The 27,849-nt window shown below is 40.4% G+C and overlaps 1 protein-coding gene across 2 annotated transcripts in view; it reads left to right on the forward strand.

Annotated features, from left to right (window-relative positions):
• The window catches only part of prkcz (protein kinase C, zeta), a 135,404-nt gene extending 108,136 nt beyond the window's left edge, over nt 1-27,268 (forward strand). For both annotated transcript variants that reach the window (XM_042409438.1, XM_042409439.1), the window contains 3 exons: nt 99-188; nt 17,120-17,235; nt 23,253-27,268. In XM_042409438.1, the coding sequence (XP_042265372.1) occupies nt 99-188; nt 17,120-17,235; nt 23,253-23,340 (294 nt within the window). In that variant the 3' untranslated portion in view covers nt 23,341-27,268. The remainder of the gene's footprint in view (nt 1-98; nt 189-17,119; nt 17,236-23,252) is intronic.
• Nucleotides 27,269-27,849: the final 581 nt, after the last annotated feature.

Raw genomic sequence — 27,849 nt, forward strand, 5'->3', positions numbered from 1 at the left:
TGAATGTGCATTGATAAATCAAGTGGAATAATTTCACATTGCCATGAAAGACAGTTTCTTCTGTTTACATTCCTGACAAACTGTCTTGGTCCCAACAGGATCCCAAGGAGCGGCTGGGTTGCCAGGTCCAGACGGGCTTCACAGATATCAAGTCACACACATTTTTTCGCAGTATAGACTGGGAGCAGGTAAGAGCTCACTGATGCTGTTCCTGTGCTCAGTGGATTTTTAAAACTGTAAAATATATCATTCACTGTACACTTACACCACAACATTTTCAACTAAATTATGCACATTCCATGATTGAGGGACCACCTACTTCTCTAAATACATGGATGACACAGACGTTGTTGACGGTCTGTCACTGCCAACACAACCAGTGACAGTCCACCAGTCTTTATTTCCTGAAAACTGACTATATTTGTCAGTTTTTCCTCAATGGAAATGAAACAAAAACTTTGACAACATGTATACAGTCTTGCATCATACTTTGTATTCTTCTTCTTCAGAGGTTAGAGCTGCTTTGCACTAAATCAGAAGCAGCATCCTGCATTATAGTAACATTATGTCTCTGCTAGCATTGTTAGCTAATGTTGTTGGAAGGAAACACAAAATTAGAAAGCATAAACATTTTAAAATGCATGAAGAAAATGAAACTCAAATATCTCTGACAAAAACTAGACCAAGGGCCTTATTTTAATCACCCATCATGCACCAGAATTAGTGCTCAGTGGTAGATTTTGGCCACATGGACTGTGTGGGCGAGTACAAGCACACCTGCTATTTTGGTTTATGTCTGTGCAGCAGCACAAAGTGCAAAAGCGCTGAGTGAAGTGGAATATAGATTGGACGGTGTGGTGATCAATACATCCACTCTCAGTTAGTCATGTCACTGGTTTCATTGCTTTGAAACAGCTGAGCCAATCACAATGAAGCATGACAACGTCAGCTTCAGGAGAATATATTGTTGTCTGGAAGGTGCAGAGCCAGAGACAGACGGTGGAGGCTTTTATAACAGCTCTTTATGGTAGAATGATGATAGAAATATATCATTAAAAATGTTGATGAAGCCATTTATAAGATCACAGTAGTCCAAAGCTACTTATTATACTGTGAATCAGATCTGTGTCAATATACTCAAACAAAACTTCTTAAATATCAAACAAAAGTATGAATTTGAGAAAAAAACTCACTGAAGCAAAAAAATGTCATCTCAAAAGTGAAACTTATGACTTGCAAACAAATTATCTGTGTAATTGTGTAAACTATTAGTCTTTTACTTTTTTGATAATATGTCCTTTTGTTTACAGTTCACTCTGCTTCTCACTGATCAGGCTTTTAGCTCTGCTGTCAGCTCTCTCGTTTGACTTTTTGTTTGAGGTTCTGATACAAACGTCTCACGTGGGCAGGTTTTTTCAGGGGTAGTCATACTGTAAGTAATGAAGATGCATTGTCTGTTTTTGCTCATTACTTTATTCGCTGTCATTCCAGAGTTGTTGGAAATTGAGTTAGTTCAGATTGTTGAATTACTGCGTTCTACACATAAACCAACCTGATTCCCCAGAGAATAATTATCTCAATATACTGTACAAGATTTAAAGCATACCACTCACTAGTGTTGTCCAGTTTTCTGCAAATGCTTAACTTTATTAAATTAGAGTCATTTTGCATAACTAAAAGACAAAAGACAAGAGAAGACAAGCACATTTCAAGCAGATCAGCTGTGATGGAAGTTAATACTTCACCCAGCACATAGTTTGGTGGGATCAGGGCGCTCGCTGCTTTCTGAAGAACAGCCGCTGACAACTGATCTGGGGTTTGACTCTACAACCTGTCAGCTCATTTACAACTAATGTAACAGCAACAAACACAGAATAAATTCTTCACACCCACATTTAATATCAGTTAGCTCTGAGAACAAGGTGCAGCTGTCATCATACATTCAGATTTCCTTTCTCAAACTTGATGGCATGTGTCTACTGTATATATCAGAAGCTTAAACAACACAGAACACACCGTCCTATTTATGATCTTAACAGACACATGAATGAGGTGGAGCCCTTTGTGTGTGTATGTGTTAAAAAATAGATGATATAGTTATAGACATTGTGTGCAGACTACTGCTGTATGCAGTGTAGTGCCTTCCCCCTCTGTGGAGCAACAAGGCAAATAAAAGTGAATTCCTAATCACACACACACATTCACACCAATGGAAACATTAGCACTGCATGTGTGCAGTTGCAGGATTGAAGGTGTGGTTCTGACGCACAACATTATTTGAAACAGACATGAAAGCAGAACAGAGGCCCAACAATATGAAGGAACCTTACAGAGCCAAACTAATGAAGTCTCTCAGCTTCTGAGCGTCCAGTGATGCAGCAGCCAGCAGCGACCACATCTGCTGCCACTTACACACATATTATAAGCAATGTAAACACTTGAAGATACTCACTAACCAATATGGTGAAAGACAGCGGCGCCAGAATGAGTTTTGAAATGGGGGGACATCCAGCTTTTGATGACATAATAATGATCGGACCGACACTGTTTCAGCCATAATGACTCCAGGCCTGGAATTAAGTCATTTAGGGCATTTTGATAAATACAAATTTATTGGGGCACCACAGCCAAAATGAAGGGCACCGAGGCCAAAACCAATGGAGCAATAACAATAAGTGATAATTACATTGTATGAAGACAAAACAGTACACAATCAACAACTAGGAGTCAGTGTATTGAAAAACAGCACTGAGTTTATTAAAACTGTACACTGAATGATTGACTTTTCCACAAAATACTGTCTGATTGATTTTTTTTTAATATGTGAACAATTCATTATATGATTAAAATGAATCTAAACAAGTTTCAACACCCTGTTTAGTCTGAGACAATAGTATTCACCCAGACCATGGTATAATCTGTGTTCATGTAGTTTTAAATGAGGAAATCCACAACTTTCTTTTAAGGGCACAACGGCCAGTTTAAAACAAGGCATGCCAAACTGGCTGTGTTGGTAGTTAATTTTAGAGGGGACATTATGGCCACACTGGCTGTTTGGCTGTGGTATAATTCCTGCCCTGTAACTCTAATGTAGTCTATCTCACCACGTCAATGCTCACATAATTTAGTAATTAATGTTACAAAACAGTGTTTGCACTGCAATGTGTCTCAAGAATAAAACATGAGATGCTACTTTTGCTGAAAAGAAAGTTGGAAAAAAGGCTGATGAGCCCTGCTAACCCGACATATCATTCGTCTGGTGTGTGTAGAGGTGTGTGTGGATGAGTGTGTGTTGTTCTGCAGAAGCCTGGTGTCATTTTCAGCTTATTTAATTAAGGTAAACACAGTGAACGGCTGTGCGTAACAGCACTGTGCTCTGGCTCGGCACTTCTCAAAGTCTATAGATTTACCAACATATCAATCCTGCTGCCGTCAGATGCTGCAGAGATTTAATGAACTGAAGGAAAAGCTTCTTATACAGTAGAAACAGCTGTGGACAGAAGATACTGTAAGAATCACCCACATTCATTAACAGATCAGTACAGATGCTTTAACCACGTTAAATGTTATTTTCTGTGCTGATTTTGGAGAGTGTTTAATTGAAATAACTTATTTATATTTCAAGCATTAATCCATCATTGCAGCACATTTTCAGCAAGTATTTAGTTTGCTCTTGTTGATAAAATCACCAAGTGGCAGCGGAGTGAAACAGACGCAACTCTGAGACGTCTAAGACCCATGTTCCACAAAACCACCAACAACAACAACCCAATGTCAGATTTCCAAACACTTAGACATTAGTTTAAAAATTTTTTTACATTAGTCTCTAACATTCAAATAAATCATCAATACAGTATTTATTTGCTGTCTACAGCTGCTTTATACTGTATAAAAAGCTTCTTTACCTCATTAAATCCCTGCAGCATCTGAAGAATATTATATATCATCATCATCATCATCATCATCATCATAACTCAGAGCAATAGTTCTCATGTATATATATATATATATATTTATCTCAGTTGTACTTGAAATGTCAGTACTTGAAGGTTACAATGCCACTTTACTTACCTGTTGTATTTGCACTACATTGGTACCGTGGACATATTTACTTCAGCATTGCACTAATCAATATTATGTTACACAAATAAAGAGATTTAGAAATGGATTAATTTCCCATCATTTATTATGGTAACACATAGTATGCAACATATGAACAATGCTGTTCATATGCTGACACCAAAATTCATAACTGTATGCTTGTGATTGATGCAATTTTAATATTAAATATGAAGTAATTATTGTATTGACAGTTGGATTTTTATGTTGGCCATTTTTTAAAATCAGTACTTCCTAATACTAATACATCCCAATTTCATGGGATTCTTTCATAAATGTATATAAAAATCCAGATGTGAAAATGTTGACATCACTTAGCTCTGTTCCTCAGTCATTATCATTGGTTTTAGCAAAATCATTATTAGAAAATCATAATTTATGGCTGTGAAGCTAGTTTATGTATTTTAATCCATAAAAACGTATGTGCTTTATGTGTATCCAAGACAGGGTCCTGACTTAGACTAGCTTACTTTTAGGCTAGTTTTCCCAAATGCAATACTGTTACAACTGTACTTCTTTCCAGTTTACAATTACTCTATTAAAGCACGGTTAATATGCTACTTTATCAGACATTAGCGCAAATGCTAATTTAAAATGAATTAAGGCCATTTCAGTGTCCTCATTGTTGCTATGTCCCTCATGGGACAATTAGGTAGGATGGCAGATAGTATAGTGGCATAAAAGAGGAGGAAAACAATTGTCAGTGTGTTAATGAGTGCTGCCACAGTGCCTGTGAAGTACACACCAAAGGCAAACTGGGGAAAGATATCAAAGCGGAGAGAAATCCTGAGCCCAGTGACAAAGCTCCCATGTAGCGCAGAGGGAAAACAAGTTGACAAAGCTGTGAGAGGTGGGGAAGCGACGCTCTCTGCCCTCAAACTAGAAACCTGTCTCCAGACCTGACAGGCCTGGCACGCCGCTACTGTTGTTACCACATATTAATATTCATCAGACAGTTCCTGAGGGAGTGCAGAGTTTTCTCTCTGAAGAGATGACATATTTGAATATCATTTACCTGCAGTCCTCTTTTATTCCCACTCCAAATGCACAGTTCTTCACTGCCAGAAAAGTGTCAGGTTGATGAGAGCTGAGAAGAAACTGATAATTTGGAAGCGGGTAGAACTGGAATTTACCGTTGTGAGTAATTATTTATTGACACTGAGATCAAATTGAGGCAAGAGACCAGGTATCCCTCTGCTGTTCTGCATGTTGTGGATGTGTCTGTGTCTTACCTTTGCCATGAAGCAGGACTTGGCATGTGGTTCAATATTAACAATACCAAGTCTAATTTTTTATGAACATTTTATGAAGATTTTACACACATACAAAAAATAATCAAATATATAAAGGAAAATAAAAGCCAGGTGAAATACTCATACACGTATAGAAAACAGGATGCACAAAAGTGTGAAATATAAAACAAAATTATAAAAGAAGAAAACTAAAAGCAGCAGTGGTGATGACATTCATAGCAGGATTCCCATCTTCTAAAAAATTCAGAGAAAGGTTTCCATATTTTGATCAATTGTTTTATTTTTCCTCTAACAATATATGTCAGTCTCTCTAAAGCAAGGCAGGTTGCAATCTCCTTCAACCATAAGCTCAGAGAGGGCATTTGCATATTTTTCCAAAAGAGAGAAATCATTCTCTTGGCCAAAATCTATCAGCATTCACTGCTTAGAATTGACAACTAAGTTCTCTGGATATATATCTAGGATGGATAGCTTCGCTTGGAGGGGAACGTTCTTACAGACCATCCAGAATATGTTCTGCGTAATACTTTCCCAAAATAACTACCCCTGAGCACTCCCAAACACACTGGAACAATGTTCCCTTTTCCTCTAAACATTTACAACAAATATCTGGAAAGTCAGGGACATTTTATTAAGTTTTATTGGAGTGATAAAAGTTTGCATTAGCCATTTATATTGCAATAATTTAATTCTTGTATTGACTTTTTTTGTGACTTTAAGCATGCCAATCCCCAATCTGCCTCATGTATATCTTCTCAAATATCTTTTCTCCATGCTTCTAGTCTGTCTTCAGATGATTCATTTTCATGTGACACCAAAGGCCCATAGAATAGGGATACTAGACCCCTTTTAGTTAGATATGTAATTGTGAGGCTTTCAAGATTTGTCAAGGGTGGTGTTGGGATGGGCAGTTGTGCGTTTGGTTATAAGCAATAATTAATAATTATCATAGATAATTATTAATTATAATAATTATCATAGATAATTATTAATTATGAAAATAAGATATTGTCAACCTTAATCAATAATTCAGGCACCAACTGCTGGATCTGTGAGGAACACAGTTGATTGTTTGCAATAATTATCAATTATCAAGGAAAACTAACTAATTATGACAATTAATAGAATTATTAATATGAATTAACAAATAAGGGGCACCACCCGGAAACCGGGACCAATAACCAAACCAGGTAGTCTCATAAATGGGAGTTCACCTAGAATGTTAATATCTGAGAGATATCAACATTCAAGGGTGAACAAAGAAGGGTGAATTCGAGCTCTGACTCCTTCAATCAGCCACTTTTCACAATATTACACACAATAATGACAGAAGAACTTCTCTTTAGATATAACAATGTTTATTAAACTTAGCAAAATTAACAAAGTTAACAAATGCTTCATTCAATAAACAACTATTCTAAAATCTAATTCTACCAAACAAAACACAACAGCTATGTACAGGGTTGGACACATGCAGGGGAATGTGTGCGTGCGTGCGTGTGTGTTTGTGCGCGTGTGCGTCAAGATGGCGACGGGGCCTGACGTGATGACGTTGTCGGTCTGTGACGCTGACGTGACTATGGGAGGAAGTCACGTCGTGCGAGAACCAGATGGCAGAAGTATGGTGGTGTCTTGGTTAGACAGAAGCAAGATGGCGCCGCCTGGTGGTCGGCGTCTTGCACTCACCCACTTCTCTGAAAAACACACGTGTCTGATGGTGGATAAGGAAAGACAAAGGAAAGCTTTGTCCGATGTTATCTGACCATCAGATGTGCAAAAAGATGCCGGTGCGTGTATGTGTGTGTGCGTAGGTGTATAGGTGTTAGTCAGTGTGTAGGTGTTAGTCAGAAGAGAGAGGGAAGAAGGAAAGAAAGCAATCGTGAGAGGAAGAGAAGCGGTTCCTTTGTCCACAGAGAGCGCACGTACAGACGGCAGTCTGTAACGCACGTTGTCTGGTTTCTGACCGACAAAGCAACTTACTTTCTCACTCACGATGGCACAAACACAGCAGTAGTCCTGAGCGGGACAAACACAAAACAGTCTAGTGTGGTGAACACAACTAAACATTCAGCAAACTTAAAATACTCCTCAGAGTAAAGCAGGAAAAATGGACTCGGCGGTCCGTCAACAGCACAACACACAATAGCAAAAGCTAAGAGCTAAATGCTAAACAACAGCAACTGATGCTGATAGGAACACACAACTAACACTGCCTCTGCCCAGACTTATGCCTCTTACTTGGTCGCTTCAGAAAGCGAGCAGGGTGTGTGTGTAGTCCGTCTTTATGTCCGGCTTAGTCCTTGGCTCGGATGCAGATGGTGGCCGTTCTTGCACGGCAGCTGGCTCTCAGCGGCGTGGTGGAGAGAACAGCAGAGTCGACTCGGTGAAGAAGCGTCTCTTCCTTCTCGAGGGAATTTGAGGACGCTGGTTGCAGCAACGGTCTCTCTCGGATCCGGGAATGTGTTCGGGTGAACACGGGCGAAGTCTCGTCTCGTCCGGCGAGGGGAGTCTTCGATGAGGGGAAAACACGTGCGTGGGGTACCCCCTTTAGTCGACCTGACTCAGAGGAACAGAAGTTACCCCTAGCTCAGTGACATGGGAAAGGCGTGTGCTTCAGGGCATGTTCAGTTTTTAAAGAGGCGGTGATGTCATGGCTGCGTCATCAGGACGCTCCGCTGTGCAGGAGCGTCTCCGCCAATGAGACTGTATGTTGACTGTTCCCTGCTGAGGTGTGAAAATCGCAAAGCATCCTTGGAAATTAAGTTTGCAATGGACTCCTATTGTCTGTAAGCAGCATTTTGGCGCTATTCCTTTGTCTTGGGGGAAACAAAGGAAAAAGCACCTCATGGTCAGGCCTCACAAGTTACATGTAGGCCTTCTCTGTGTGACCTCGTGGTTTGAGGCCCAACAGTGGTTTAAACATTAACCCTTTATATTTGGATAGTATGAAATGCTTCAATTGTAGATATTTGAAAAGTGTCTTTTGGCATATAATATTTGCTGCATATTAGTTCAAAGACAAGTAATTTGCCATCTTTGGTCGCCCAAAGCTTGAAACCTCCATGAGCTCTTCCTGGCTTAAAATGATTGTTGCCCCAAATGGGGGAGAAACAAGATTTAGCAGGGTTGTCTCAAATATGTTGGTGTACATGATATCAGATGTTAATGGTATTTATGGTCTTTGTCTTATTCCTCAAAGTTTTTAAATCAGCTGAATATAGATAGAGCTCGAGGGGGAGGTCTGATATAGTTGTTTAATTAACTTAATGCTTACCCAAGTAGGAGGGATACCAGAGTGAAAGTAAAATGTAGCAGAGTATAACTGAGCAGACCAGTAGTACCACTGTAGATTTGGACGCCAAAATTGATTTGGTGAAAATGCTATTAATTTTATCAAAAAAAGACTTGGAAAATGGGAGAGGGACGGACTGAAAAAGATACAGGAACTTTGGCAGTATATCCATTTCAATTATATTCATGTGCTAAATCATTGATATTGGCATTACTGTCAAACAGTTTAATCTTTCCAAACCATTTTTTGTATTTGTAAATGGCGTCTTTATAGCTGATGACGTTCATCCTTTTTTAGAAATACTAGCAATGATTGGGAGTAATTAATTTTGTAGCCAGAGAACTCTCCAAATTGTGTGATTAGTTTGATTAGGTTTGGAATACTGTCTTTAAGATTAGTCAGAAAAAGGTTCACATCATCAGCATATAGAGATATCCTATGTTCTTGTTCACCTAGTTGGATGCTCAAGAAACCTAAAGTGAATAGCATTGGTGATAGAGGACAACCCTGACGGATAGAGCGTTGTAAATTGAATGGTTATGAAACTACATTGTTGATTAATACCCTGCCATTGGGTTTGTATCGCTGTATCTTTAGCACCAGTTTTTTCATGTCATATATTGAGAACTCTCCTGATATTATGGAAACCTTGACGGTTTAGTACAAAACCATTCTGATCATTATGTATAAGATTAGGAAGGGGTGCATCAAATCTTCTTGCCAAAACTTTACAAAGTATTTTAGTGTCACCTCATATCAGACTGATTGGTCTGAATGACAAACACTCTGTTCATGGTTTGCCTGGTTCCAGGATGAGGGTTATCATAGCCAGCCTCATAGTGGGTGAAAAGTTCCTTCTTGGACGCATTCTTCAAACATATTTAGGAGTGGCCCTACAAAATTATTTTGAAATTTTTTTATAAAATTCTATAGGCAACCAGGTCCAGGTGCCTTACCACTATTGACATTTTGAATTGCCCCTGACAACTCTTCAGCTGTTAAATTACTATCTAGTTCATTTTTTTTTATGTCTTTAGATAATGATTGAAACTGAAGCTGGTCAAGAAATATTTCCTGTGTGTCTGAGTCTTGGATGCTTTCTGATCTGTATGAGGATTCATGATTCTTGGTTCGGCTTGGGTGGGTCCGATTTGTGGTGAACCCTTTCCCATTCATGCTGTTTTCTAAAACAAACAAAAACGTTGGTCTATTCCGTCCAGCTTGGATCCAAATCCACTGAATTCTGAAGTGTCTTTAGCTCTGTTAGCACAGCAGATATGCTAACTTGGTCTACATTAGCTTTCTCCTCACCCTCGGTTGTTGGCTCATTGTTTTTCTGCTTTTGCGTATTTCTTACACGTTTAAAAATATAACCCTTTTTGTCGGATGTAATTTTCGACATGGTTGATATTGGATTTGTAAATATACATTGGGTATTTATATCAAATTCTGCAAGGTTGTTTGGAGTGATCAAATTAAGCCGCCCCTTAGTTTGGCAGCATAATTCTAAACAAAATTAATTGTGAAATGTTAGCATTGGCAAGATAAACCAGGTGTAGCATTTGGCTTTGATAGCCACAGGATTTGCAGACTTGTTGACAGAACTTCAAATGTTTCTCACAGCCTTGTTTACTTCCTCTGCACACTTGCCTGTGTCATGTGACTGGTGTGAGCTGCATAGTTTTGCTGTCCTTACAGTATATAAAGTTATACTGGTTTTAGGATAAAGTAACTGTGTTTATTTAGTTCATTTTAGAGTCACATTTGCTCCGTCTTTGACTCACATCAGAAACCACATAGACCACAGGGAAATAATTGTTTATTTGCATAATGTTGTTAATATCAATGAGGAATAAATAAGGGTGTCATCTGCATAGAAATGTCAACTGTTGTTCTATTTGTGAATTATGAGACCTACGTGAAACGTGACAGCTTGATGGTGGTCAGAGGGGAGGATTTGTAGTCACTTTTCTTTCTCATCTTCTAGTACTGATTATAATTTGAAGGAAAAAAATCAGTTATTGTTTGTCTCATAGCATGAACTTTGTTTTCATAGTTTGACCTAATTTAGCAGCATCACTAAAAGGAAGTAAGTAAGGGGGCAAGAAACACAAGCAGTCAAACAGGTTGTAAACAAACCTCCACATTAGTCAGACTAGATATTTCAGACACTTCATCATTATGCATAATCACTTTCAGCTCATTTTTGCAAATACCTCCGTCCACATTAAAATGCCAAAACAGGTACTTTTCCTCTTACTCGACATGTGTGGAGGAGAGGACAGCAAGTCAGCAACATTCCTGACATTTAGTTTACTGCAAGCAGATTACAACACTTTCAGCAAGAGGAAGGTGGTAGATAGCTACTCAATGTTTAACTCTAATCAAGCTATCAAAGTAGACAATAAAGAGAACAACACTAGCATGAAGCCACCCGCCATTGTTGTTACTGTCGTTGTGTTTCTTCTTCTCCCTCTTACAATGAAAACAGTAAAAGAAATGGAAAGCCTGTTTACAGACAACAAGATGTTTCTTTCTTTCTGTCTTGAAGCCAGCTGAGTGCATAAACATTAGCATGTTTCTTTGTGGGATGTTCACTGTCTGACAACAGATCTGTACAGAAAGCAGCAGGACATTTTGAAAGATGTTTCAGTTCTAAAATTAAAACCAACAGTGAAGTGAAAGCATTTGGCCTCTCTGATGTTAATCTCCTTGTTCTTATGGAGATGTGCTTCCACGCTGCTGTGGAGGATGACAGAGAGACGGCAAGAGAGCTGAAGCACCACTTAGAGTGTGTGATTAAGTGATACAGTATTAGTGTGTGTGTAAGTGCGTGATGCTTGGCTTCACATCTGTTGACTTTAGTTTGTCTCCAATCAGATCAGGCTGATTGTCACATCGTCCAATCCTGTCCCACACACACCACTGGAATACACAGTCACACACACACACTGACAGGTTCTGTGATCTGAGAACCCATGGATCGCCTGTATAGCCCTGGCGCTCACTTACCTCTTTCATGTACCCCTCGCCTCAGGGGCACTTCCTGTGTGTGTGTGTGTGTGAGCGAAGGTGCCGGGCTCATTCCTGGCCCTCAATGTGCTTCATTACCACCACACAGAGCCTCAGCCTGCCCAACAACACATCAGAGAGAATGGGGAAAGTAGGAGGAGAGGGATGTGAGAAGATAAAAGAATTGACAATGAGTAAGACAGAGACAAACGGAGAGGAGAAAGATAGAGACAGGATGTGAGGGGGTGAAACTGATGGAGGAGTGTAGGTAGGCGCTGAAAAAGCTGAAAAAGAAATTAGCAAAGAGAGAGAGAGAGATTGGGGGAAGGTAGGCCAATCTGATGGAGAGGGAGCGACGGGAAGGGATACAAAGAGAGAAAGTGAGAGTTGTTTTGTGTTGTTTGTCTGTTTGAAGCTGTTCTCACAAAGCGCTTTGAACCAATAACACTAATGAAGCATAGAATCTACTGCAAAAACCAGCAGGAGAACCAGGAGCTTTGTAGGAACTAAACACACACACACACAGTAAACTACTAACAAACAAGCTAGTTGCGAGTGTTGTGTTGTTTAAGGAGGACAAAAACATCTGTGGAACTGGAAAGTAACAGAATTACATTTTTCTCAGATTCCTCAACATTCCCCCATAACTTAATGACAACATAGTGTCTGATCTGCCTGCTTTATAGTTATGGTTTGGTTAAAGAGCAACTCAACAGCAGCTGGCCTCCAGTATTGTGTCAGTACACTGTGACATCACTGTTGGGTGTAGTTAACAGGCACCACAGAACACACCAAACCACACCCATCAGCGGCGATGGGCACATAGTTATTTACACATTACATATTACTAATTTAAAAAGTTCTTATATTGCAATTTACTCACCAGCAAAAAGTAATTAGTCACATTACTTGTTGCATTAGTTTCATTACTGAGCCCAGCTCTGGCAAAGTTGCACAACCACAAACCCACATGTTCCATCTTCTGTGTTTAACACATGTAGAAGAAGTTTAAGAGGCAGCCAGCCTACAGTTTGATGGTATTTACTGATCATCAATCGCTACCTTAACGTTAGCCACAGTCCCATCCTTTCAGTGAAGCTGTATTGTTCTCACAGCCTCCAACTCTAAACTAAACCAGCTTCCAGATGCCTGAATGTAGCCTCACCAGTAGCCAATGTTAGCAAGTCAGCTAAGAAGATACAACACATCACAGCACATACACAGCCAACATTAGCAACATGTGCATATTAATCACTGTTTTCCCAAATAAACGTAACATACATAACAGTGACAGCAGCGGCCAGAATAATATCAGCTGGCTCGACGGCTGTTATTAGATTTTAAAAACGTACCCTTTGATGATTGCGTTTTAACGAAAGTTACTTGAATATGAAATCCCAGAGAAGCCTTGGTTTTGTGGTGAAGGTTTTCCTCTGCAGATTAACTCCAACTTTTCATTAAAAGTTAATCTTGATAAAGGCATGGATAATCCTCACTAGCCGTGGTTACTCCTGGCTTATTTGTCTGTTTTTTTTTTCCGCTAGCTTGTGATCTTGTCTGCTCCATTTCAGTGCACCGCTGCACCACTGAACACATAACGGCAAAGGCGGGAAAACCGTTTAAACTATGTGTTTAATTGGATGTAATCTGTCAGCCAGCGGCAGCAACCACGTTGTCGTCAGCTGACAAAACAAACAACAATGTCGGCCTACAGGGCGAAAGCCTTGTTGTCCTAGCTGACAAATAATTGCCAGCATGGACAGTAATGTTCACAATATGATTTTATGTAAGCCTGAATAACATTCATCTGTTTAATCATTCTTCTTGGACTTGTTTGTGTTTGTAGGGGCCATGTAGTCGTGGTGACGTTAACACCGCTCTTGCTGCTGTAATTTGGCAGCAGATCTGGCGGATCTGCTGGCTACAATAACCGTCATGTGGTGTGCAGACTTTGCCTACTCGGCCAGCACAGCTGCACCAGCGTGGTAATGGTGCGGACCCATTCACAGCGCACAGCGGGCTGATCTTGTCATAAAGTAGCGACCACAAAGCCCGCCCGTTTAGAGGGAAGACATAGTTACGATTGGTCATTTGAAATTACTCAGCCCACCAATCACAGAGCTGAAAGCAACATTTCCTTCCCGGCAACTGCAGTGGTGCAAAATTCTGATAGGCTGACAAAAGGGTCTTCTTCCATTTAACCCTTCACATTCCACCACAGACTGAATAGACAGGTTTGAATGGTTTATTTCCTCAGAAACGTTTTGTGAGTCCTGTCACCATACAGTGGTATAACACGTAAAAACATATTTAAAATAAATACAAAATGCAACCATTTAAAGTTATATGTCCCTCTCCTAAGCCAAAATAAAAAAAACAAAAGTCCCCAGTGCTTTAAAATAATTTAGTAATGTGCCTCCTCCTCCCGCTCATAAATAACAAACAGTCCCTAAAAGTCTTCCTTCTTCTGGTGGGGTTTTCATTTGAAGCACCTGTATGAATGTGTCTTAACTGTGATTATTATTGCCTATTATTAGTATGGTGCTGTACTGTTATCTTTTCTGTCTAAATATTACCCGTCTTAATATTGCCCCCATTATCACACTTAAATTGCAAAGTGTGATGTGTAATTTCAATATATATTTCAGCAATACGCCATTTGTTATAAATAAACCTAAATTCATTTCAGGATTTTTTTTAGTATATAAAAACACCAGCTCAGTAATCATCACTTCCAACTTTATCCTGCAGTTCAGACAAAGGTCTGGCTGCATAAAGGAGGAAGAAAAAGGACTTGATTCTGATTTCAGAGGATAAAGGTGAGCTGTTGATTCACACCTTCCACATCACTGACTGAACTGGGGCCACTGGAAAAATAACTCACCTGTCACTCTCCCCTAAACATCTACTGGTGGCAGCTGAGTCCTGAATCCACTCTAGTGTATTAGATAAATGTATTTACTATCATACTGTTCATTACAAATTCAATAGAGAATTTCTTCATGTATTGCTTTCAAATTCTGGAGAAAACATTAAAAGATTTAGATATATTTTATTTTATTGCTTTTATTTGACTGCTTTCACAGTATTTGAAGCCTTCTACCCACCAGGTTTTATAAAGTAGTACTCTTCTACTGAGAAAATGACCAAAAACAACATGGAGAGCAAACCTCTGTACCCGTGGTCTTTCTGTGCCCATCTGACTTCATTGTGTTCTCAGAAAATGTCCTCAGTGCACATTTTAACAGGATGAGGGACTGATGTGAAACCATGGAAACAAACCAGACAAAAACTCTCCTGGCTGAATCACTCGAGCACAATTACTCTGCAGCCTCAACCTTCATTCTGTTGTTTTTCCCTCCCTGTTTCAGTCCTGTCTTCAGTGCCACTGAGAAATGTAGCAACAAGGTGCCCTTTTTTATAGTAACAGATCTGACAATATGGAAAAGAGACAAAGTGTTTGAATTGAGAGTTTAATCCTCTCAAATATACAAGATTCATGTTTTCCTTTTATTTATTAGACATATCTATTGTGTAAACACAATGATGTCAACTAAAACACTCAATATTGTCTATTCAGGCAAGTCAGTTTTATACTTAAAGCCTGAAATCACTCATTTGTCTCATGGGGCTTCACAATATACAGCAGCTTCTATCAAAAGACCCAGGTTGAAGAAACAGCCCCTCCCCAAAAGAAAAGGATAATGACATTGGGGGAATTGTTGGGTCTCTGTAAATGACAGAGTACAGTCTGTGCCTTGAGATGACTTTTGTTGTGATTTGGCGCCATATAAATAAAAATTGATTGATTGATTGACACACAGTCCCAGTCAAAAGTTTAGACACACCTTGTTCACTTGAAGAAGAAACAGAAGTAACACTTACAACATGGAGAAAAAGAATGACAATACTGACGCATAAGGTTGGCAATGTGCTATATTTTTATTTTAAAATTCTCATGAAAACACCCAAACCAAAAAAATGTGTGAGTCCGTCTGACTAATACTCTCACTACCATGTCTGTGGCTCTCAGCTTCAAGCCTATTGGTTCCTACAGAAGACGTAAATCTTTACAAATGACTCACAAATATAGTTTCATTTTTTAAAAAGCCTCCTAAAACAGCTGGTCACTGTAGTTTTTAGTAAATGTTACTCAAACAAAAGGAGGTAGTGTATTTGTTGGTGACTGTTCTCTAGTGAGTATTTTCAGCAGTGTGACGGTGTGTGTGGGATTGAGTCAGAATAAACTACAGCGTGTGTGTTCATGGTGATGAAGGAACATGTCACCCAGTGCAACAGTGGGCCTCACTGATGTGTTTTTAATATTTTTGGACAACAATGGACCTCTATGACACAGAGGAATAAGATATATCAGACTTTGATACACACACAGGACTTGTTGGTAGATCAGTTCATTGTTGGTTTGGATCCCAACATGAGATTTGTGTCTTTTAAGTAAATACAAACATGCAATATTTAGTTAATATGAAGTGTAATATGTTTTAGTGTTTCAGAGTGTAAAAGTGAGCTGCTCTGCAATTTTTCTTAAAGGACCAGTTTGTAGAATTTAAAGGCATCTGGCAGAACAGACTTATTGAATATAATATTCATGATTTAATTAGTGTTTAATCACCTGAAAATAAGAATCGTTGTGTTTTCGTTACCTTAGAATGAGTCTTTATATCTACATCAGGAGCGGGTCCTCTTCTACATAGGCTACCATGTTGCACTGCCATGTTTGTACAGAAGCCCAGAAGGAATCAAACACTGGCTCTAGAGAGGACCTTTCATGTTTTTAACAAGTTTCACGGCCACCGTAGGTTCTCTTACATGCTTGGACGGTTGGTTGCAATCTGCAACCTCACCTCTCGATGCCACTAAATCCTATACACTGATCCTTTAAGACATTAATTATATTTGGCCACTGATGAAGTTAAGTGTTTAGTATTTCACTTGGATTGCCGTCCTGGGTCTTTGACATGTTTTTTGCTTTGAGTAAATTATCACAGCACAGTTAAATGAAGAAAACATACATTTGCAGCGCTGAAAGCAGCAACAGTTCTTATGACCTTTACAAAGCATAGCAGCAAATACTTCATGCAGCAGTGTCCTCTTTGCTGACTTCAAAGCTTTCAAATGTGAGCTATAAAAGCCTTGATTAATTTCACACCTTACTGAAAAGGAGAATAACCACCTGAATGCAGCTCCATATCCTTTAGGTGATTACTGATGCTTCTGTTTTGTGCTGTTTTGATCAAAGCAGAGGGGAGTGCAGTTTTCCAGACAGCAAATCAATGCCCTGTAATTGTAGAAAGTTTCCAGAATTTGGATCACACAGTGTGTTTGCAAATCTTTGTTTTTTTTTCTTTACTGTCTCCACTCCATCATTGAGTAAAAACAGTTGTTATACATAATGCATTTTTATGTGTTTGTTTTTCCCAAGCTGGAGAAGAAAGAGGTGACGCCGCCCTTCAAACCTCAAATCTCCGATGACTACGGCCTCGAAAACTTTGACACGCAGTTTACTAATGAACCAGTGCAGCTAACACCAGATGATGAGTAAGTACGGCTTCTTAAACTCACATTACTGCCATCATTAAAGTCAACCTTTGGTGAATAATTTATAGCACTCACGTGTCACGTGTGCACCAGTCAAATGAAAACTACACACTGCAGTGTGGAAATCAGAAATTTATCTGCTACAGTGAACATCATATCTGCTTCTTTTACACTATTAAATAAGAACTCTGACAACAATAAATTATTACTGAAGTCAACTAGGTTTATCTTGATAGCATTGTGAAATAAATGGAAATCAATGGCTGCCTGGAAAACGTGAAACACACTATATCCACACTTACTGAATGGTTCTTTACAGTCAAACTTACATTTTTTGTGTAATGACATATAAACTATAATAATTCTACAGCTATTGTGCATAGTTTTTTTTATTTTTCAAAAGAATATTAAACTGTTTTGGACATTTTTGACCATCGTCAGTTTCAGCTAGTTAGCCTAGCTAGCTAACATTAGCAGTGATTTGTGCTAGATGTTACTTTTCTCAACACCTCTCACACACTCAGTGCTGTGTGCATCGGTATTATGGAAGGACGGGTATGTGGCTAGTGTTAGCTGCCTTTTTTTCATGAGTCAGGATGTGGTGATAGCAAATGTCTGAACTCACAGCAACGGGCAGTCCTGTAACCTCAACACTATGTACTCAATCCTTGAAAAAACTGGACTATTGCAATTGAAGTGACAGAATAAACTACTACTTTTGCACCAATCATATTACAGCACTGACAGTACAATACTGTTGATACCAGAAATTTACAGCCACTGGACAAAACCAATAGAAGGAGGCTCTATCACTGCAGAAAGACAAGAAGATATATTTTGACTCGTAACATATCTCTGCCTTCTTTCTTCAATACCGTTCTCTACATCGTTTCCATGTTCTATCCTGCAAATTGAATTTGATCTTTTGTCAAGTAATCATCAAGTAATGATAGTGGGCACCATACTGCAACCAGGTTGTTGGTCATTGGCACCTAATGGAGCTGTGTGGTGGCCATGAGGACAAAACTGTGATTATACTTGGCAGGTGTGAATGTGTCCAACACAGTGGTGCTAAAAAAGAGCACATGTGATCAGCAGAACCCGTCATGGTCGAACAAGAACTCTCCTTCCACATGTTTTTCACACAAACAGTGGGTGCAGTGCCATCTTCCCAGAAGACTTCTGCATCCAATAAAGAAAAACATCCCCCCCTGCGAGTTCCCAACATTGACGTCTTTATCCATCTACTTATTGTTTTGATTAATGCAAACATGTAGCCTTCAGGATCTGACAGGAGCCCTTGTTTAAGATTTAACTTTGGAGAGAAAAGGCTGAAGAGATCTGGCACAACAACAGACACGGTGCAGGCTCCACTGTCGCAGACTGTCTGCAGCCGCAGCATGGAAACACAAGCATGTCTGTTTCCTGTGTGCCGTCACAAAATGGATTCCATAAGGCTTTGGCAGGCCCTGCCAATAGATATTACCAGACTTATGTTAGACAACATTTTCATTTAAATCCATGCTGGATTAATTTTGTCAGGCTCCAACATTTATATTTTTCCTGCAAAGCTTTTATTGGACTGATTTTAGCCAAATATTTCTCCAACCAAGCTGCTCAGAAGCAGAAGCTTAACTGAAAATTAAATACACAATGCACATCACCCCTTTTCAGCATTTTCATCAATAATAGCACTTTCAGTAAAAAGGATTGTCATCTCACACAGCCAATCATCCTCTATAACGTCCTATCCATGGATATTTATCCATGGATAGGATGGGAACGTTCTGGGAATTCAATGTGCCGCACATCTTATGGATTGAAGGGTCAGGTTTCTACTTTATCAGTATGAGATGTGCTCTCTGTCTCTGCACTGTGCTCTGCGCCCCACTATGCAAAGTGTAGCATAGGTTTACGTCACCAATGTGCACCAGGTAGCAGGAAAGCGCTGGGAAATTTAAAACAACACAACTGGGATTGTTTTAGAAGAAGGTAGTCACAGTCAACCTTCAGAGAAGACAATGATGAAGAACCTGATGATCAAGAAAGGTTTGGGTGCATGAAACATGTTTGATTCTTTCCATCAGTGAAAGATCATGGACAAACAAGGTCAAAGTTGAAACTGATTCAACTTTGAGCACAGCAGCAAGGTGTGAAGGATTCAGTATGTTTGAGACAAACTAGGTCATAAGACGTGTCGTCTGATTACATCTAAAGGTAAAAGTGTGTAAACCTGTTTTGAATATTTGAATAGCCCGGTGGAAATCCTGTCATGACCTCCCCCAAGCTTCAAAAGACTGTCTCCCTCATCTTTCTCCAAGAGTTGTGTGTCTTTTTAGTCTTGAAGCAATGAATGACACAACCGGGGAGAAGGCGGACACTATTGGACAGTCTCTTCCTGAAGGCATACACATGATTCTACACAAGAAAAGTGATAGAAATGGTTGAAGAATGAAAACAAAGAGCATGAGAGAGAAGTCCAAGTGAGTGTTTCATAAAGGCACAAACACTGTCGGAAGCTGAGCCCACCCTTTACTGATGTCTCTTCACAGAATGATCGATGATCCAACATGCAATTAGTCTGAAGAATAATTAGGCCTTAAATCATGCTGGGGCAAAGTGATTCATAAACACACACATATATAATCTCAATCTCTCTTGACTTGATACTGTCAAATCAAGCAGAATTAGGATCTCCAAAACAAAATGTGTCATGCAAGCTGTCAGTGACTGGCATCATCAACACTGGTTTGCAGCATACTGGACTGGATGGAGTGGAGACTGACATAGGTACCACCATGACATTTACCTGTTTGTGCAACTGGAGACCTTTGAACATGTACAGCAATAACTACACCATTGTGAAATGACAGGGCACCGAGCAACAGCAGCTTCCAGTGTTAATTGGAGCCTTATTAAATGCCCATCATGCTTTGCACCCATGACAGATGTCTTTGGGTAGCTACCATGGCTGTCCCTCAGTTTGAAGGTGCTGTACACCTCTGCTGTTCGCCAGACGCTGATCTTCAAACCAGTCTTGGAGTGAGTGAGCCTCGCAGCTCATTAAGGGGCTGCAGCGAGGCGGCTCTGAAGCTCATACGAGCTCATTTGTGACAGGGTTTGACGACTGCAGTCCGTGATAGACTTTTGGGGAGGCAATTGTGGAAGAGATCGGGGTGTTACAGGGAGGGGAGGAGGGGAAGCAGGGTGGAGAGCACTCTCCCAGTTCAGTAGTGGAGATATCAACCTGGCATCAAACCACGGCACATCAAAAGAAGACGCACGCCTCCTCCCTACGTCTCGCACTTTATCTCCCCATCCCTTTCTCTTCCCTCTGTTACCAAGGAGTAGGGCTGACGTCGCCCACTCCCGCTAGGAGGGGGTGATGTAAAAAGCTCTCCAGTCTCCCCTCTCCCACTCGTGATGGGCTTGGCACAAGAAGAAAGAGAAGTGAGAGCCGTGTAGGGAGAGAGAAGGGTACAAACCCTCCATGTTAGAGATTTACATTGCGACATTAAAAGCCAGGATTGCTGGGGGCCCTTGCCAGGATGGTGAGGGGAGGGGGAGAGAGGCTTTCGATTTTCTCTGCCAGCTCCTTGTCTTAGAAAATGGCAACCTCAGCCAGTGCCCAGGGAAGCATACTTTCTTCCTCCGTAGCCTTTGTCCTGGCTGGTTGTTTTCAAGGACCACAACACTGCTGTAGTCTGTCTGAGGAACCTGTTGCTTCTCCCAACACTGTAGATGCATTCATTTATTTATTCTTTCTTTCTTTCCAACAATTAATGGTCAGAAACCGTCAAACATAGAAGTCTTACATCAAACATATTTGTCAGCCTCGTAGTGTCATCAGTGCACAGACTCACATATCACACGTTGCCCTCACACCTACTGGTGAGGTCCTACACTGACTGGGTATCGAACCCCTGTCTGACAAAATCATGTGTCATATTATGTTATTTATTTCAGATTACATGTTGACAAGCAACATATTTATATCATTCTATGTTGTTTGAATGCTGCACTGCAGACCTTGTCGCTGCTGAACTGGCGTCTCACCCACAAACACAGCCAGTTGTTTGTTTGAGGACATGACTAAGCTGGAGGTAGCGCTGCTGGGGTGTAGTAGGCAGGAACTTGACCCTTGTGATGTCAGAGGCCCCACATTTCTATTTCTTAACTCACACGAAACCAAGCAAAAAGCAGCAGCTTCTGTTAGCCACCTGTTTTCTGTTCTGCTGTGGCTGAATTACAGACGAGGGTTGTTGTGATGTATGATGGTGCATTAAACTTGCCCCGCTTTATTCATGCCAGACTTTCTGTGTCAGTGTATAGTCTCTACAAACAGCCCCCCTCCAGATCACTCTCCTGTCTCCTTGTTTCTGTAAGTTCATAAATTGGCATCACAGAGAACTCTTTGTATTGTTTTCATACGCAGCTGCCAACAGATCAAAACTCTCAATAGTTGTGTGAACGCTGCAGTTACTGAAGACTTGAGATCCAGTAGGACGATCACTAGGACAGTGACAAGCTCATGTTACTGTCGGACACATTAGCTAATAGCCTCACCTCTTATCCAGCATTATGGATATGATAATGCTGCTTCATGCCTCCATACACCTCAGGTGGTTTGAAGTCATGATTATCTCTTCAGTATAGCTCGCTAGTTTTCTAGCCTATGACTTCAGATGGAATATTTCATTTTTCCGTAACATTCAAACAATAGTTCAGATTCAGGATGAAGCCTAACCTGGTGTGTGACTGGTACCACTGATGTTTTAGTTTGTTCAAACTCTTTCTCAGCTTGTCAGGTGTTGAGGGATGTAAGATTGAAATGTTCTCTTTGGATTTCTTCATGCTTCTCTCTGCTCCGTCTCTCTCACTTCATTCCCTCCTCCTCTTTCCCTTCCTCTCGTTCTCTCCTCTTCGTTCTGCATCTGGTCATTGGTCATCTGGACAAGTCATCCAAGCCTGGAAAAAAAACACAACATTTATGTTGGTGAACACACTGTTTGTTTTGGTCGACTCCCAAACCTTCTCTCCTCTCTTTTGTGCGTCCCTCTCTGTGGTCTTTCTTTATTTCTGTCTCTCTGTTCTCTCCTAAACTCCAAAATAGAAAAACACCATTTTCTAAATGTAATGGTTGTACTGGTGGTTGACCTACTCCTACAGTGAGAGTACTTCACATGAGATCAGATGGAAGAAAAATATTTGCTTCATCAGTATTCTAGTGCACAAACTGAAAGAAAGACTCAGTAGCATTTCATTCACTTGTCCTGGTCCTCTATGTGGGTGGGATCTGCAACCTGTTCAACACTGCCGGTGGCCCCTAAAGTGAGACCCCCACCCACCTGGTACGCCAGGGGAAAGTCCAGTGAACGCACCTATTGTTTTAACTTCAAAGCCCTGTGCTCAGTGTCTGTGGAGAGAAAGCCTCTCGGCCTTTCCCAGCAAGAGGCCTCCTTTTTGGGTTTCAGTTGCTTGTCTCACCATCGCCACACACTCACACACACACACACACAGATGAGTAAACAGCCTGTTGCTGCAGAAGAAGAAGCGGCGTTGCTAGGGGAGTACATTTATTTTTACCCAGCCACTCTGAGCCCACTAGTTATGGGGTTCTGCTCCATTTACCTGCGATTATGCTTTTGTTGATGGAAGCAGCATACTCAGGAAACAAAAAGCAGGTCGAGTTCCTCCACTGATTAGTCTACACCGTGTTCTTTCTGTCTCACTTGACATCATGTACTGAGAGAAGCCATTTTACAGGCACTCTGAGGATTTTTATTCTGACACAAACAAGTCCATCAGGTGGTTTTCAGCTGATTTGCATCAAAGGTGTCCACATGCTAACCGTTTTAGAGTGTGATCGCCAGCTATTAAATCAATCACCAACCATTTATCTTGATTTATGGATTAATTGTTTTGAGTCATGTTAGTTGCAGCTCTAGATGGAACAGCGTTCAGGGTTTGTGATGAAACAACACTTCTAATTCCTCTTCTTGTCTCCCTCTCCTCAGGGACGTCATCAAGAGAATAGACCAGTCTGAGTTTGAGGGATTTGAATACATCAACCCCCTGCTGCTATCCACAGAAGAGTCTGTATGAAGGGGAGACCAGCTTCCTCCTTCGCCCACCTACTGTCTGTCCAAGCTGCCGTCTCAGCCAAAAACCACTCGCAAGCCAATTCTGACAGGAGGAGCAGGAAGAGTAAAGGACAACAGGGACGAACTCACCCCTCTGGACCCTGTCAGCAAAGCAAAGCAAACATAAGAATGGGAGAGTTTCCTTCCTTGGACGATTCCGATTGTTTTGTTGGGATACCAAACTCTTCTTTCTTGATATCTACAAGAAAAACAAAGACACTGGACTACAAGAACATTCCCCGTCGTTGCATTGTCTTCCCCTTTTTATTTCGTTTTCTCCTTCGGCTTCATTCCTTTCTCCCCTCAGAATGTCCATCCTCGTGTTGAAGCACGACCAGCTTTGTAATTTGAACAGAGAGCTGTTTCATTCGGTGCCTGCCTTCATGAACACATCTCAACCCGTCTCACATCCCTGGATGAATATGACAGTTCTGCTGAAGAACTTGAAATTTTACGCGCACTTTTATTTATTTTTTTGGTTAATTCCTTTTTTCTATCTTGTAGGGGGGGGGGCGACGCCTCACACAAAATGAGAATGTACAATGACGAAGGAAAAAATAAGTTATTATTGTGTATTATAATGTAGGTAGTGAATCCAAAATTGACGATGCCTTTTTATTGATGCAAGTGGCCCACTTTCATCCGTAACCGCAAACCTTTCTTTTTGTTATATTCTATGATTTTCACAAACAGCGGGGGGAAAAAAACGCTAACTGGGAGATGAGTTTTTATTTAAGAAGTGCCTCAAAGATCAAATTAATTACCATGTCTCTGATTGCACTTATCTCTTATTGAACATTTCTTCACCCACCATGGATTCAGCAGGCCAAGACCTTCTGAAACCGGGTCTAGACTCTGCCAGGGTTGGTCCAAGTCTCTGAGGGGGAATCAATATTTTTGGAGCACAGTAGCCTGCCTCAGTCCTGACTGAATTTTTTAAAAAATTTTAACAAATCAGTTCAAATAATCAGTGTAGGACAGTGTTTAGATTATGTAATGATGGTCTATAGATGTATGAGAGCAGCATTCACAAACCCGACCCATCAGAAATGACCTCAACTGAGAAAAAACGCTCAAAGGTAAAGCTTGATGTGTAGATATTGATCATAGAAGAGCTTTCCCAATGTCTAATTACAAACATCACCACTACAGCATCCATACCGTCCTGTGTTTGTGATGCCACAGTACGAAGGCGTGTGAAGGCCAGAGTGGACCTGCTGCCAGTCAGCCTGGCAGCTTCAGAAACACATTATATCAGGACTTCAGCAGTGTGTTGGCTCCAGCCTCCGCAGTGTGTTCAGGCTTGCTGGCCGAGCTCAGATTCTTCCACCCCAGCGGCCACTGAGTGACCATCTGCAGCCGGTCGAAAATATCATGTGACCAGTTGGGTGTGCTACCTTGTGGAAAAGTGTCTCCATTTCCATTTTGGGCTCATTGTATGTTTCTTTCTGCGCACTAAGGCTGGCTTTACATAGTGCAACTCGAACGCACCTCCAGCTCAAAGCAACTTAATGGTTAAACCATGTCTACAGTTGGTAAAGTCCAACATCTTATTTACAGTCTAACATCACACCAAAGTGATATTTAAATGTATTGTTAGTATAAAAGGTCAGTGGACGTGTTTGACATCAGCATTGAGACACAATCTAAGCTAATCAGTGCTGGTAACTGTAGCTTACAAGCTAAGCAGCGCTTTGTTAGCAGGTGGTGCTGAGGAATAATAACCATAAAACCAAATATTAAGACATATAAATTTCTCTCTTGTGGGTACAGACGTGTCATTTACTGAGCAGATCTGTAGCAGGAAAAAAATCAAGACATGCAACAATGTCATTTCAGTCCCTTTAGTTTAACTGCACACATGGAGAGAAATGAAGGTGTTTATATATTTTCTTCCCTTCAAATTGTAAGTTGTAGCGCTCAAATGATAAATGAATTAATCTGACAGCCGCTCAACAAATATTTAACACTTAATCTATGAACTCAAAAACACTCTTTAGATGATCAATAATGATAATCGTTAATTGCAACCTTCCAGACAACAACGTCACAGCACTGCTCACCATGTTTTATACTGTAAATGAGGTAATGTGACCTATTTGACTAAACATCAACAATAATGATAAAAACTTAGCTGCAATAATTCATTTTTTGGCCACTTGGGGGAAGCACAACAAGCTGTAAACACAATGTTGACATATTACTTATGAAGTCATCGTGGCTGTTGCCTGTTCACACATCCAGCAGATGCAGAACAACATTAGCATTTATTTGGGGGGGGTCGGGTTTGTGTCCACCTGATGAATGCAGGTCCAGTATTCACTCACCAAAACTGTGAAATTATAAATAAAAGACACTGAATCGCTCCATAAAGCTGAGAGGAACCGCAGAGTTTCACATTACACACAGTCAGCTGATCCGTCGTCTATATGAAAATAAAAAGCTTTCTGCTCCTTTTAAAGTTTGTTAAGTGGACAGTTTTCACATGTATTGTGGACGCCGGGGCTCATGCTGGAAATGCTGAAAATCCTGATCCACTGTTTGGACGTGGACCCGGTCAGGGTTCAACAGTATCTATCACAGCTGGCTTAACACTGTCTGAATACTGAAATAGTATTAAAAACTGTCAAATATGGGAAATGGGCATCAAATCCTTGATCATACTCTTAGTTTTCTTTATTATTTGGTGGTCAGATATTAATTTAAGTCTATATTTAGCAGTTTTATGTAACACTTATGCATTAAGCAGTTTGGCATATTTACTTCATTGAAAACATATTCATCTTCCCCAAACAAGGGTATTGGTACTGAAACTCTGGTATTTTATTAGCAGAAATATTGAATATGCGGGTTTGTGTTTTCACTCGGAAGGTTCTGGATGAGTTTGTAACAGTTGGCCAGTGTAAAGCCAGCCCGACACGCAGCTCTCTAACATCAGCTCGCCAAGATATTCATACATTTCTGCACCTTTCTGATCCATCGAAGGGTTTCCAAATCCTACGTTTCATCTCCTTTTACCACCGTCACTCTCATAATGAATCTCATGAATAAAATGAAGCCATGAGTGTATTTCTATACACTGAGATTTCAGGCTAGTTTAACTTCATATACTGCCACCTTAATGCACAACAAACCAAATTTATGAGCCTTGCTGTGTTGAAACGCCAAGATAAAATCAAACACACACACACACACAACACATCTGTGAATATCAACTAAGACACAGATTAAAGTCACAGACAGGAAGAAGAACTCGTCTCTGAAACGAGCTTTCTGAGCGCCTCCGAGGACAAGAAGAGCTCTCTATTGGCTGAGAGTTATTTGATGAAATCTGACCCGTGCTAATTTGATAACCACATAATAGGATTAATTAGCTGATCCTGAGTCAAAGGGTCTCAATTAGCTTCAGGGCCTTTACAGGCAGGGAAGAAACTGATAGAGAGAAGAGAGATAATGAAGCAGTTACACAGTCACCGATTAGTCCAGCACAATGAACACACACACACACACACACACACACACGGAGACGCTAGAATCACTTCAACATTCGAGGGAAGCTTCCTCTTCCAACCCCCCGAACACCGTCTCATCTGATGAATTTCTGTATTAACGTCATGGTTTGTTGATCTATTTTGCACAGCAGGTGAAACATTAGTGACATTCTTTTTTCTTGAGGGACCAAAGGATGAATTTGGAGTCCTTGAAACCACATCACAGAACAGTGAAGGCCATTCAGACACCTAAAAGAAAAGACCCTTTATTTAAAAATGAATGAACTTATTCCATGACTTTTTGTTCTAACATAATGCTGGTTGGATATGCTTAATTTTGCTTCACTGCATCTCTGTAAATATGTGTAATTATTAAAAATGATACTGGTTTTCCGTGAACTGACTCCTTCCTTTTTGCAGCCTTGGCAGAAAAACCTTTGCAGATGCTACCGTTGTTGTTTTGTGTGTGTGTGTGTGTGTGTGTCGCCTGGGAGTTGGCCTCACGCACCAGCACATCCTCACATCTCTGATCACCACTTAATCTGCTCATACTGGGAGACTGAAAAAGATAATGAACCAATATTTATCATCTAACGCTGCTTTCTGTGTTTATTGGATATGGAGATAAACATGTTTGAATTGTTTACTACAAATTAATATTTAAATATATCTGCAAAGCGGTCTTCAATGGATTTCATCAGCTCGGTCACACAGTAGTGACCAGCACACAGCGTGCAGCGTGTGGATTCATTTACTGCTCCGGTGCAACATAACCGTCTACAGTTTGCATCTCGACAAGCACATCTGGAGGAAGTCAATTAGACAAAACGAGGAGGATCATTTTGAATACAGCAGTACAGTGAGGAGAAATACTTCACGTTCCCTATTCATGTTTTTTTTATCCAGATGGTGCAATAAGTGAATGTTTTTACACAGTGGAAACTGCAGACCTGATCTCATGCTGCTTCCACAGAGTCGAC

Source organism: Thunnus maccoyii, chromosome 4 (genome assembly GCF_910596095.1).
Source record: "Thunnus maccoyii chromosome 4, fThuMac1.1, whole genome shotgun sequence".
Lineage (NCBI taxonomy): Eukaryota > Metazoa > Chordata > Actinopteri > Scombriformes > Scombridae > Thunnus > Thunnus maccoyii.